Raw genomic sequence first — 15,039 nt, 5'->3', positions numbered from 1 at the left:
ACCCCATTCCTTTTGCCTTTAGCCGTGCCCATCACTGGAATGCTGCCCTTGAGCACTTCTCCAAAATTGAATTCAGCCCTGAGACTGAAAGAGGTTAACCACCTCTGCTGTGGATTCACTGTGCAACATGTTTGTGTTACATTCTGCCACTGAAGGGGTTTGTTGATGGCCTCTGAGTTTACATGTGAAGGTGACCTGTCCCTTGTTGCATGGCATAGGTGTTGTTGGTAAGGTCATTGATGCAGCTGTGCTACTTTGTAATATTGGCGTTGTAATAATACCCACCATCCCCCCTGGTAATTACCTCCCCCATATACCAGTGCAGCAGCTGCTGTTGAAAAAAGAAAATCATCCTAAAAGGAGTTCTCCTCTTGAAAGTGCTGAGGAGACTTAACATGCTTGGTATATCAGCTGTTTATTGTAAATTGACCAACCGTTACCTGCTGCCTAATCTTTGACCATCGCATGTGTTGTGAAAATAGCTGCCTGGAATGAGAAGGAGAACAGGCCCTTGAAAATGGAATAAAAAGATATGTATTAGTACAGAGGCACTAAATAAATATTTAAAAATCAACATTCATGCTTGGCTGAAAATTTCCTGTTGGCAGCCTAGTCAGTTAATAATCTATTCTCATTTCCAAGACAGCTTACTCAACCAAGTAAGTAATTCTACAAAAGCTACTAATTCATCTGCCCACAGTGTAATTTCCCTGTGGCACATAAGAGCCACCTCCAAGTTTGTTCTCCCACTACCACCACCTCTGGCTATCTATAAACTTATTATGTTAATAGGAAGGAAATTTTGTTCACTTTTACTAAGTTAAGTAAGGGCATGCACATTATGTTGTTAAATTGTTAAAACTAAGAAATTCTTCACAAGTCATAATTAAGGACAGAAGTATTTAGAGACTGCCAATGGTGTGTATATACATAGTATACATACCTTTTGTCCTATTATCATTCTTAGTTAAACAGGCTTTTGTTTAACTTGCAGTTTTGTTTTGTTTTTAAACAATACTGAAACCTGCGAAACCACTTGAGATTAAAGTGGGATGAGTGTAGGCATCCTGAGCAGCAGTACAGCATATCAAAACTCAAATCATAATTCGTATTCAGTGTTATACTTCCTGTGAAACTAGAGGTTCTGTTTAGCAATCAATTAAAAACCATTGATAGGCCCTCTCTTTCATGGATGTGTCTTATTCTCCTTTTAAAGTCTTCTAAGCTGCTGGTCATCAGATCTTATGGCAGTGAATTCTATAATTCAGCCTTTCCCAACCAGGTGCCCTCCAGGTGTTTTGGACTTCCACTCCCATTAGCCCCAGCCAGTAAAGCCAAATGTCAGGAATGCTGGGAGCAGAAGTCCAAAACATCTGGCATGCAGCAGGTGAGAGAAGACTGCTATAACTGATGTTTTGTATGAAGAAGTACTTTTCTCTGTCCTGAGTCTCTTGCCATTTGGTTTTATTGGTGACAATGTAATTTGTCAATTAGACCTCAAACGTAATTGCTTGTCACCTCTATTTGACTTAGTTATTCAGATGTTCTCTGTGGGGAAGGGCAGTTCTGACATGTTATCTGTCCAAAACCTTCCACAGTGAAGACTTTTATGCAAATAAATCACTCACCTGCTCTGCAAGATCCCTATCCTCTGCTAGTGATTGTTTCACCCTTTGTCATCTATCCTGTACTCTCTTACCTGGGAATAAGACCCATTGAACTTTGAGTCAATTTGGATAGGGTTGCACTTTAATATTCTTAACTTCCCTTCCTGATTGGTGTTCTGCTTCTGGTATATTTGAATGTCTTATTGGTTGCCTTTGTAATTTTTAGCAATATGTTCTTCAAATTCTTTCCCCCCTTCTTGTTCCTCACTTGCTTTACTGTTAACTTAGAGCTTTTCTACATGAGCCTTTTAGCCTGCCACTTTACCGAGACTTCTGTTTCTGGATTGTTTCTGAGATTAAGATTTGGCACTCTTTACATGCTTTTCTGCCCAGTGTTTTTCTTTCTCTGCCTTTCCATATGGTCCATCACACAACCACTAACTGGCGCTGTGGTCTAACGAAATTGCAGAAATACATGGATGGTTTCATGCCTCCATTCGGGATATACCAAACTTTCCTTGTTTCGGGGGAAGACCCTGCTAAAATAGTTGCAAAGCACAGGAGAGGCCCTGGAGGATGACAATGTTGTGTAAATGACTTACAAACTACTATGAGTAAAGAATCAGGGCCGCACAATAAATGCCGTATGTAGAAAGGCCCTTACATTAATATTGTCAGGTTTGTGCTCCTTTTTGGCTTCTGTCTTCTAAAAGAAGCTTTATTTTGTTTCAAGTAACATAACAGAGATGAAAAAGCCTGTAGTTTTTATCACAGATAATGCTTTCACTGGCTTTTAAAATAGTGCTGGTTCTTTTCTCTACCTCCCCCTTGATATTTGTAAGGAAGGGGTTAACAGGATAAGCAAGTAACAGAGCTTAAGAGGAATCGTGTTCTTTGTCATTTTGTGGTTTAAGAAAAGGATATTGTGGTCATCCTCTGAAAATGCTTTAATGAAAGCTGTTAGTGCTAGTAGAAGTTAATGGAAAAAGCATGAGGAGACAGACAAGCAAGAGCAAATACTGTGTACTGTAATGTAGCTGAATAGTGTTCTTGATGAAAGAAGCAAGTCAGCTTTCTCTGATAATTATTTTCTTTGAATTGTTTTCTTTGCCACTTGTTTAGATAAGAGAGCTTTCTAAAAATCCTATTGCATATTTAAATGCAATAATATTTTCTCTCACCCACTCTGAAAACCAACAACCGTCAGCTAGCCATAAACAGGCAGACCATGTGTTTCTCCTGCCCTGGTTGGATGCACAAATCTTCTTTATGTGCGCTGCTCCTTGCCCCGTTGCCTAGACGATAACTTGCTCTCGCTGAAGATGTCTGGCTCTCGTAAAGAGTTTGACGTGAAGCAGATTTTAAAAATCAGATGGAGGTGGTTTGGTCACCAGCAATCTACTCCTAATCCTAGCGTCGACTGCCAGGCAGGAAGCTTCTGGGACGGAGAGCATAATGCATCTACTGATGGGATAAAGTTTTTAGATCCAGGCAACCTACCGCTACCTTTTCAATCAATTGGTTTGCAAGGGTCCAACCAGCAGGGTTTCCAGAATTCACCGTCTTGGCCAATGGCATCTGGCTCTGAAGTGCCTACCTTTGAGTTCACCACAGAAGATTGTGGAGGAGTGCACTGGCTTGACAGACCAGATGCCGATGATGGAGCCAGTGAAGAAGAAAATGTATCCGACAGCAGTTCATGCAGGTTGTCGCTTTCTTTTTGTAAAAAATGAAGTGTGCTGTATATTTTTATGCATAAAATGGGGATGGGGGAACATTTCCATTGCAGCGTTGTAAAAATACTGATAGCTGTGCTGCAGCCAAAGCAGTGGAAAACTGAGTACAGCCTTAAAAATGTGGCTTTGAGCATTATTGCTGACCTGTATCTAAAGTAATCCTTGAAGAGAATGGAAATGAAATTGCTTTCTGTAACTCCTACATTTTCAAGACTCTGAAGGGGTGAGGAACTAGGAAAGAAACTCAGATACTTTAGCAATCGGTCTCTAGATATTAGCTGTATTTTAATGCATTGACCTAATTTTATGTCTATTGCTGCTTGTATCCAAAGAGCAGGAATAAAATCTAAGGTTTGTTTGAGAACCTACGAAGCAAAATAAATGAAACCATACTATAAAGAATAGATAGCTTGGGTTGCCTGTGTCATGTATTTAACATCATGTATTGCTATAATACTATGCCATTTAAATATTTAGGCATTTGTGGGGCAGAGGGCTGAGGCTGCAAGCGTATGCACACTTCTCTGGGAGTAAGTCACATTGAACTCAATAGGGTTTACATCTGAGTAGATATATAGAACTGCACTGTAAGTCTTATGTTGTCCTAATGCGTTTGTATTCTGGTAGAACTTTATTACCATTTTTCTCTTTACTGTTTTTAAAGCAAGGTCAAGTTTTCCTTCTATCTTTATTTCATTCAAATATGTGCTACAAAGGTAGTACTTTTATTTCTCTTTGAAACTTAAGTAGCAAATGAGCTTCCTCTAAATCTGATTGTGCTGCTATGCACTTTGCAGTTTTGTATATTGATAAAACTGGTTGCTGATGGATCAATCCCATAGTCAGCCTGGTTTATTCTTTTATCACATGGAAAACACTGTATTGTACAAAGGCGGGTGGGGGGAAATCCATGGCATTTGATTTTTTTAACATGTGCGTTAAGAATTGTCATGTGGAAGCTAAATCGTATTTTTAAATCCAAAGTGTTGGACTGTTTTTCATTCATGGAATGTTTTTAATTCATGGAAGTCTTAGTGTATTTTACTGCACAAATACTTAATGGAGATGCCTGGAATCACTCTCCACCTTAGGCTGTGCGAACCGCAGTATATTTTTGGGTTTTCAGAAACATTTGTTTGGGATTTGTAGAAAGTGATTACTGAATACTATGCACATTTATTCTCAAGGTGTCAAATGAAAGCCGTAAAGAAAAATCCCGTTCTTGCAAAGATATTCCTAGGGACTAGGTTTCTGGGTGATCAGCATTATGGAGGACTGGAGTTTTCAAAAAGACAGTATTCAAAATAAATGGGGAAGAAAAATATTAAACATTAATACAGCTGGAGTGATGGCATTCATTCCCTGCCCACACAAACATAATGTTGTGTAGCACACTGCAGAGTGCACCCTGCAGGGGGAGAGGGGGCAATAATGCCCCCTGGACCTCCTGAAGTTGCTTACCCCTAAGCTAGAGGATTGAACACTTCTACTAGTGTTTTGCCAAGCTTGGGAGGGAAGAGGAAGTGGTTGGCTGGAATAATGAACTCCTCGGGTCCTAGTTCTGGATTTGAGTTGACCAGAGTGCGCTGCTTCCAGCAAGCATTTTTCTCCTCCATTCTGGCATCTTATATTACCTGCCTGATTGGGGTGTTTTTCAGGGTTGTCCAGTTGTGATGCCACCTCCATGTTTGAAATCTATTGGCATTAAGATCAGTACACAAGGGAAGGGAAAATATCAACACCCAGTATTGATATTTTTACATTTTGATTATTTTTCTTTCTTCATACCTTTGTTGTTGTTTTTTGTTATTGTTAATAAAGAGAAAACTTTGGGATGAGGGCTTAACATTCTTAGCTTTCTTGAGAAATAAAGTATAGATTGTGTCATTGTAAATCTGTTCTGATATCAAAGATTTTATCCAAAAGTGAGAATTGGGGGTTGGGCAGAATCGCCTTTGAAAATGATAATGTAATTTATGGCTCTAAGGCTACATTTTGCAGCTTTCATCTTACTGAGAATGTCTGCAGTTCCAAAACACTAAAACTGATTTCAAGAGTTTTCGTGCAAATACAGAAAATTATGCTGATAGAGTAAATGGATACTATTAAATGTTCATTCAGGAGATAATTTAATTTAAATCACCCTTATATGTAGACCTGTAACTTGTCGTGTTGCTTGCCATAGATGCAAGTGCTTGTAGAGGAGATGCACACTAGTAACTGATGATTTCATTATTGTCACTTCCTCCAAAAAGTAGACCATGGATGCACGGCGTTAAAACAGATTTTCTTGCTTCCCTTAACTGGAGTAAGCGTGAGAGCTGGGTTAAATCAGTCTAATGTGTTGTCAAAACTTTGGCGTACAGTTGCAATCATGACCATGCTTAAAAACTGAAATGTTTTTGTTTTGTAATGATGAACTTTCTGTATTTAAATTTGCAATGTTCTAAGCCAAAGTAAGAATACAAAGTAAAAACCTAAAAAAAAAAAAGCCTAAGAACAGGTATGGAACTAAGTTAGGGATGGATGAATTACTCTATTTCTTCTCCATGTCACTTTCTCACGTGTTCATCCATAAGTCGACTCCATCCTATTTCCATATTTATCTGCAGTTCTTTTAGCTGCATGAAAATTTGCATTTTAAAATGCACTCCTAAATGTATTTTCTATGGTTTTTGAGCCAAGAACTGTAATGGAATATTTGGGAAGTGTGACATCCAGTGGATATGTTCTGATGTGAATATTAATCTGACAGGTGTTGATCAGGTAATTTTGTATCGGAATTTGAAAAGATCAAGTTCTTCAAGCCTCCCTAAGCTCAGCTGGTGAGAAGAATTACAATTCCTAGCCATTTTGGGGTCCCGTGTGTATGACGTTTGTATGAATATATACAATGTGCCCTACTGTCTCCCTACTACAGATGTGTTGGGAGACAGTGCCACATTCTCAGATTTGCTTCTGCTTTATAAGTAACGTGTATTGTCAGAAAGATGCTTTTCCGGCATAATTTTTCAGGAACATTTGTGCATAATGTTGCCTTGGGTACAAATGCTTTAGTTGCTGTTGTTGCAAGGAAAACAGCACAGGAGACAGAAGAACTCTTCTGACCACACCGTGTTTCTTCTCTTCTTTGTTCTCCAAATCAGCAGGATTTGACAATTGAGTAGATTTCAAGCGTGCTTACACAAGACAACTGACTTCATTAAATGGTATATTTAATGAACTGGCATGGTGGCAGTTTTAGCTATTCACTAGGTTGTGACTACATGTGATTTATCAGCTGACATCTATGAATGTCCTTTGAGATGAATATTCTGAGCATGTTAGGATGAAAATATAGAATTAAAACATTTTTTATTATTTGTATTTCCACTCTTCCAGAAGATTTAAACTGTGATCCGTTATACAATTACATGGGAGTAAACCCGTTTGAATGTAATGGGGCTTGCTTTTGAGCAGACATGCATAGGATTGCACGTTCAAAGATACTCTAGCAGGAATATGATATTTTATATAATGAATACAACAACTCCATTGTTGCAGTGGATCTAGGCATCTTGGTTCAACTCAGTGCAAGCACATAACACTTGTCAGCTTCAAACTGAAATATTTTCATCTGGGAAAATAAAATTTCTATACCCACTCACAAGCTAATATTTCACTTGTCATTGTTAGTGATGGAAGAATTATAAGGCATTATAGCTGAGCTTATTTTAGGGCAAATGGCCATATGAACATGCCATAAGGTTTTTTCTCACATATAAGAGCAGCATAGATAGTATAAGATGGGATAACTAAGAGAACTAAAAATTACTAGGCCTGGTAAAATATTGGTCCAATAGGTCTAGGTTGTGTCAGAAGTATCTGTATGGAGTAGCGGATTCATTTGTAATTTGGAAAAGAAAGAAGTTTAAAAGAACAAGTTGCAGTTAATGTACCTTTTAAAATACGTTGCCAACCCCAAGATACAGAGCTTGGATGCTTAAGGAGAAGTTGGAGATTTTTTGAGTTTCTCTGGAATTAGTTAAAATGTCAGTGGTGACATTTTCAGAAGGGAAGCACTTAGATTTAGAGTCAGGGGCTTTAATGAAGCTAGATCACATTACAATGAACAATCAGTAAGCTTATAGCATAATGGATACAAAGTACAGCATTATATAAAGGGTTGGCATAAAACCTATGGGAGAATTTTACCTAATGGGTGAGGTTCCTGCCTTCTTTTGCAACTCTAAAATAACTTTTTTTCTTTTTGGTGAAATAGGGGACAGGGTCTCTGCCAGCAGAATCTCTTGCCTTTCTTATTTCTGTATTAAGTATGAATGGTTTGTGTGAATGAATATAATAAAAGTTTATTTTTCTTTAACTGGTTTTATGTGTAAAAATCTGTTTTTATATGAACACAGCACTTTATTGCATCAAAACAGCCATATTTCTTAGCCCATGTCAAATTCTAGTAGACAGGAAATAAAATCCTGTCAAAATCTCTTTCAGTTGTACATATATGAACTGTTCATATATGCATCTAGTGAGTAACACCTGGGGCATTATTGAAGACCATCAGCATAGCTGTACCTCACATATGAAAGTGACAGTCGTATTGCAGAACACCAAACTGGTTTTGTTACTATGGAAATGTGCTTGCACACTTTTTCCTTTTCTTTTTCATGGACTCTGCTTAATTCGTTTCTGGTTTGTGGCAAACTTTGGTTTGCTTTTGCATCCTGGTTTACAGTGTTTGATTGAGGGCCAAGTAGTTTGCCTGTTCATATGCAATGGCACACTGGTTTGCTGCAAAGCAGGCAAGGGAAGCAGTATAAAAAGGCTCATTCCTTCAGAAACAAATCATGTTTGGGTGTTGTCTGTGGGCCTGTGAGCTTCTCAAAGTTGTTTATTGCTACTTCAGAGATTCATAAACCTTTTTGTTTTAAACAATTTATGGAGCAATACTAACCTCTTTGGATGACTCAGTGGGCATGGGGGAGTGTTCTCAGCAGGCGGGGGGAGTATTCCTCTGCTGAGGAGTTCCACCTCTGGGGCTGCACAACTGCTGAAGCCCTTCCTACACTCAAGGAAAGCTGTGCAGGCATAGCACTACCGCTGGCAATAGGATTTGAATCACGGTGGTCCTGATCTGATCTGGAGAAGCCTTGGATTTTCTGGATCTACAATCCTAGATCAGGTATTTTCCCTCCCATGGTAGTTTCAGAGGAGCTACCATGGGAGAATCACTGCAGAATCACTAGGAGAAAAGGAGGATTTTCCTCTGCTGGCCAGTGTGAGCCAGCAGGACTTTAGAAATGGAGGATTGAACTCAGTATTTTTCTGTCCCGGAGGTAAAAGTGAGGTTGAAGGCAATGAGCTCTCTCTTATCTCCAGTGTTGAAGCAGAGAGTCCACTCAGGTACCTTTTGAGGCTGCAAGAATACAAATATGCCCTTGCATTCCACTGTATGGGGAGAGAATATTGCATCCTTGGTGCTGGGTCAGCTCTAGTGCAAATAATAGCACTAAGAAAAAAGTATTGGATTTTAGTTAGTAGGAGTGGGTTGTTTGCTTTATTGCAATTGACTTCTTTTCACTTACAGTTTGTAAAACATCAGACACGCAGTTGCATTGGTCAAATGTTAACAGCGTTTGAATGTCATCATCACCATCACCATAATTCTTACCCGCCTCTCCATCCTGATCGAGGCGGGAAACAACAATAAGTATAAAATACATAAACTGCAGTTATTTCCACCTTTTCACGTGGCTATGAAGGAGTTTGATCCACCAGCTCTGTGGAAAGACCTTTTGAAGGCAACATCTTCAGGAAGGTTCCACATACTAAACTGAATTTACTTCCTTGAGTAAGTAAATATATACAGAGAAACCTTTTAGAGGCGTGAAAGTCCCTTCTAGGGCCTCTCTATTTCTTTCCTCCTGTCATTTAGCTTCACTTGTCAACCTCAGTCCTGCTCTCTTGTGGAAAAAATTGGGAAGCACTTCCAGGCACAAGGAGCTAAGCATGCAGGGTAATTTGGACTTGGCATAGGTTCTCAAAAGGAGGATCAGGCCTCTCTTTGAAGTATAGATCAGGGATACAGAATCTCAGCCCTGGGGCTCAAATCCAGCCCATCTGGGGTCCCAACCTGGCTCTCTGGTGTTCCTCAGCTGGCTATTCCCCTCTCCTCTTTTCCACCCCTGACCACAAACCATTTGATGGTATCCATGCATTTGTGCACCCACCTACCCTGCAGCCTAAATGATTCAAATACCTTTCTTAAGGCTTAGCTACTTGCTAAGTATATTTTTTTAGTTAAAATATGCTGGGTGTTTTGGTTTTGGTTTTTGCCCCTCCCCTTTTCCTTCGACTCTGCCCACCGCTGGAATGCAGTCCTCAAGAGCTCCTCCAAAATAGAATTTGGCCCCATGCCTGAAAGAGGTTCAACACCCCTAGTATGGATAGAAGCTATTGAAGGCACAAATGTCTGCTTAGAAGAAGATGGTCCTTCCATCCAACAATCATATAGCTAGTACCTATTTGAAGCTCGTGGCATTAGGGGGATGGCTTCTGCCTCTAATTTATTTTAAGCAATGTGTTGGTATTTTTTATCTTCTGGGAAAAGACAAAAGATGCCCTCCCTGGTACAGGAAGATAAGCTAGAGGTCACTGCTGTTTTCCTTCTTCCCTCCACCTATACATCTTCTTTATAGGCTGTTAATTTTGAAACCTAATTATGATCACATAAATGCCAGCACCATTAATTGCATCTTTGCTGAACAATTAACCACTTTCCCAGGCACAAAGCGTCCATTAGCATGGTTGTCCAATTGACTTCAGAGAGATGTCTGAAGCTCATAAAACGACACTTGTCCTTTTGGATAGATGTACAATAGAATTGTGTCTGCTTTACATACTGTATCTACATATTGGTAAAATATATCCTTGTGCAAAGGAGCCTCGGTCTTGCTATCCTGACTTATTTTTGCAACTCTCTCAAAATAATTGATTTTAGATATGGAGCAGTATATAAATATTAAGAACATAAGAAGTGTCAAGCTGGATCAGACCGAGGGTCCATCTAGTCCAGCACTTTGTTCACACAGTGGCCAACCAGCTGTCAACCAGGGACCAAGAATGAGGACGTGGTGCAACAGCACCCTCCCACCCATATTCCCCAGCAACGGTTGCTCACAGGCTTACTGCCTCAGATACTGGAGGTAGCACATAACTATCAGGGCTAGTAGCCATTGATAGCCTTCTCCAGGAATTTCATCCCCCTTTTAAAGCCATCCAAATTGGTGGCCATCACTACATTTTGTGGTAGTGAATTCCATAGTTTATCTATTTGCTGTATGAAGAAGTACTTCCTTTCCTCTGTCCTGAATCTTCCACCAATCAGCTTCATGGGATGATCTTATTTTGAGAGAGGGAGAAAAATGTCTCCCTGTCCACATTCTCCACACCATGCATAATTTGTACACCTCTGTCATGTTTCTCCTTAGCCTCCTTTTTTTCCAAGCTAAACAATCCCAGCTGTTGTAACCTTCCCTCATAGGGGAGCTGCTCCAGCCTCTTAATAATTTTAGTTGCCCTTTTCTGCACTTTTTCCAGCTCTATAATATATTTTTTTAGGTGTGGTGACCAGAACTGTACACAGTATTCTAAGTGTGGTCACACCATAGATTTGTATAAACATTTGTACAGCACCATGAAAATTGATGGTGCTATATAAATAAATAAATAATAAAGGCAGTATGATACTGACAGTTTGATTCTCAATTCCTTTTCTTATAATGCCTAACATGGTGTTTGCCTTCTTTACAGCTACTGCACACTGGGTTGACATTTTCATCAAGCTGTCCACCACAACCCCAAGATATCTGTCTTGTTCGGTCACCACCAGCTCCGATCCCATCAGGTTATACTTGAAGTTGGGTTTTTTTGTCCCAACATACATCACTTTAAACTTGCTTACATTGAACCGCATCTGCCATTTGTATGCCCACTCTCCCAGCTTGGAGAGATCGTTTTGGAGCTCTTCACAATTCCTTTTTGTTTTAACAACCTTAAATAATTTTGTGTCATTGGCAAACTTGGCCACTTCACTGCTCACTCCTAATTCCAGATCATTTATTTATTTATTTATTTATTTATTACATTTTTATACCGCCCAATAGCCGAAGCTCTCTGGGCGGTTCACAAAAATTAAAACCGCAGTAAAACACCCAACAGGTTAAAACACAATTACGAAATACAGTATAAAAAGCGCAACCAGGATAAAATGAACAAGTTGAAAAGAATTGAACAAGTTTATGAACAAGTTGAAAAGAATTGGTCCCAATACCAATCCCTGTGGGACCTCACTATTTACTTCCCTCCATCGGGAGAATTGACCATTTATTCCTACTCTCTGTTTTCTGTTCTTTAACCAGTTACTATATGTTTCAGAGCTTGATTCAAGGTGCTGGTTTTAACCTATAAAGCCTTACACGGCTTGGGACCACAATACCTGACGGAATGCCTTTCCCGACATGAACCTACCAGAACACTATGTTCAACATCTAAGGTCCTCCTCCAGGTGCCTACTCTGAGGGAAGCTCAGAGGATGGGAACAAGAGAGAGGGCCTTCTCTGGGGTGACCCCCCCAGCTGTGGAACAATCTTCCTGATGAGGCCTACCTGGCGCCAACAATGTTAACTTTTTGACACCAAGTCAAGACTTTTCTCTTCTCTCAGGCATTTAGCAATATGTAATGAGCCTGGATCTGTTTGGGGGGCTCATAGTTTTTTAAAAGTTGTTATAGTGGTATATTGTATGTATACATGTATATTGTATGTTTTTGTGGTTTTTAATTTTTGTATATATTTTAAAGTGTTTTTTATCTTATGTGAACCACCCAGAGAACTTCAGCTATGGGACGGTATACAAATGCAAATAATAATAATAATAATAATAATAATAATAATAATAATAATAAAAAATAAATAAATAAATAAATAAATAAATACTGATCCTTATTCCATGACTGATAAGTTTGTTCAGGAGTCTTTGGTGAGGAACTATTAAAAATGTCTACCCCTGTCTACATGTTTGTTGACACTCAAAGAATTCTAGAAGATTAGAACTTGCCTTTGCGGAAGCTGTGTTGATTCTGCTTCAGCAGGTTATGCCCTTCTATATGGTTACTAATTTTGTCTTTGATAATGCTTTCAAACAATTTACCTGGAATAGATGTCAAGCTAACAGGTCTGTAATTTCCTAGATCCACCCTGGATCCCGTTTTAAAAATTGGTGTTACGTTAGGCGTCTTCCGGTCCCCTGGTACAGAAGCTGAGCTTAGGGACATGTTGCGTATTTTTGTTAGAAGGTCCACAATTTCATGTTTGAGTTCTTTGAGAACTCTAGGATGGATACCATCTGGGCCTGGTGATTTATTTGCTTTCAGTTTGTCAATAAGCTTGAGAACTTCATCTTTTGTCACCATTATTTGCCTCAGTTCCTCAGACTCCCTTCCTGAAAACATCAGTTCAGGCACAGGCACCTGTCCTGAATCTTCTGCAGTGAACACTGATGCAAAGAATTTATTCATCTTCTCTGCAATCTCCCTGTCCTCCTTTCGTACTCCCTTAACTCCATTGTCACCCAGCGGTCCAACTGCTTCTCTAGCTAGTTTCCTGCTTCTGATATATTTAAAGAATTCTTATTGTTTGCCCTGATATTATTAGCGATGGGCTCTTCAAAATGCTTTTTTGCATCTCTTATTATCTGCTTGCATCGCCTTTGTGCAAGCTTGTGCTCCCTTTTAATTTCCTCGCTTAGGCAAGATTTCCATTTTCTGAAGGAAGCCCTCTTTTCTGCAGTAGCTTCCTTGACACTGCTTGTTAACCATGCTGTTGACCTCTTGGACTTGGTGCTACATTTCCTAACCTGTGGAATACATTTTATTTGAGCTTCTATTATTGTGCTTTTGTGTAAGCTACATACATTTTGCAAGGATTTTATCCTTATTCCCCCTTTCAACTCTCTTTTCACCAGTTCCCCTATTTTAGAGAAGTTTCTTCTTTTGAAGTCAAATGTGACTGTTGATCTTTCTGGGCAGTTTCCCACTTAAGTATATATTGAATCTGGTAGCACTGTCGTCACTGTTACTGATTGGTTCAACAATATTTACATCTCATATAAGGTCCTGTGCAACACCATTTAGGATTAAGTCCAGAGTCGCCTCCCCTCAGGTCGGTTCCATGACCAACTGTTCCAGGACACAGTCACTTAGGACATCAAGAAATTTAAGTTCTTTGTCATGACTGGAAAATGCATTTATCCAGTCAATGTGAGGATAATTGAAGTCACTATTATAACACTTTCTCGTTTGGAGGCCTCCCTGATTTCTTTTTCCATCTCAAGGTCACCCTGAGCATTTTGGTCTGGGGGACGATAGCACCTTCCTAGCACTAAATTAGCTTTGGGGTACTGTGTTTTCATCCATAGCACTTCCGTGGAAGAGTCTGCCCCATTTAGGTGCTCTAGTCAACCTGACACAATGCCCTCTTTGACATACAGAGCAACATGCCAACCTTCCAGTTAAAAATAAATAAAAGGTAAAATACTATCCTGTAATTTAAACTCTTTTCATTATACAACTAGTTTTATATTGATTTTTTAATGGTGAAAATATGGCATTGAAAGTGCAAGGTAGAAGCATGAGAGACATTTAAAAAACAATGTTGCTTGTCTTATTACTCAGATTATGAACTGTTCGTACTCTATGTGAAGAAAAAGGGAGGGAATTAGGAGGATTAAGAGGGGTTACCCCAAAACACCCAACTCCCCACTGCTCTGTGGACAGCGGGCAAACAAAGTACCTGGTAGTCTGCCATCACCCCTTAACATCCCAACCCAACCCGAGCCAGGGGATACTCAGACCTTTCAGGGCACATGGGGTACAGAAATAAGGGTTCAAGATGGCACCCTCTATTTTGCCCAGAATTCTAAAAGGTAGCAAGACCAAGGTAGAAGGCTTTGAATTTATTACTGAGGCTTAAATGGATTAAAGCATACACAAGCTTTGAAATATATGTGAAATTTATTAACAATAAGGAAGGGGAAAGACGTAAAAAAAGGTGTACCTATATCGGAGGAAATCAAGAAACCCCAAACAATCAGAGGAACCTTTTAAACAATAGAGAAACCTTTTGAAGCAATGCTGCAAGCATAGAATACCTTATGATAACGCAGACAGGTGCCTTTAACAAGTGTGTGCCAGACCCTCCTCACGAAATGGAGCTTGTTCTCAGTAGCTAGAGCTCAACAAGAAACTACAATTCTTCACACTCTAAATTATACGGTCCTTTTTTTTTTTTAACTGAGAAACACTTGGAAATTGAACTGAATAATACAAATAGATTGCAAAGTTTGTATAGAACAAACTGACACATTTTTGTTGGAGGGAATGCAAAAGTTACATGGCATTCTCATTACATGTGCCACTAGTAGTGTTTTCATACTTTTATCTAAGGGTGCTTCCAGATGGAGGGGCCCTAATCCTACCAATCAGTTTTATTTCTTAAGATCTTATTTTTTAAAAAAATTTACTAGAAGGTTGGCATGCTACACAGTGAAGTTCCCCCACCTCAGTGCCATCTTTATTTGCGTCCAAGAATGGATTTGTATTTTGGATCTTTGCTTTGTACTTAGGTTTTTGGACAAGTTAC

General features: G+C 39.3%; 1 protein-coding gene across 3 annotated transcripts in view; it reads left to right on the top strand.

The window, feature by feature from the left end:
* KLHL5 (kelch like family member 5) overlaps window positions 1-15,039 on the top strand; it is a 50,556-nt gene that overhangs the window by 18,000 nt on the left and 17,517 nt on the right. Inside the window, exon 1 of one of the 3 annotated variants that reach the window (XM_063135871.1) lies at window positions 2,903-3,312. The exons of the other annotated variants lie outside the window; for them this stretch is intronic. Coding sequence (XP_062991941.1) covers window positions 2,930-3,312 — 383 coding nt within the window. The 5' untranslated portion in view covers window positions 2,903-2,929. Of the gene's footprint in view, window positions 1-2,902; window positions 3,313-15,039 lie in introns of those variants that run through there. 3 annotated transcript variants of the gene reach the window in all.

This window comes from Elgaria multicarinata, chromosome 10 (assembly GCF_023053635.1).
Source record: "Elgaria multicarinata webbii isolate HBS135686 ecotype San Diego chromosome 10, rElgMul1.1.pri, whole genome shotgun sequence".
In the NCBI taxonomy this organism is placed as follows: domain Eukaryota; kingdom Metazoa; phylum Chordata; class Lepidosauria; order Squamata; family Anguidae; genus Elgaria; species Elgaria multicarinata.
Note: the sequence above shows the minus strand (reverse complement) of the source record. Positions and strands in the feature narration are given on the sequence as shown.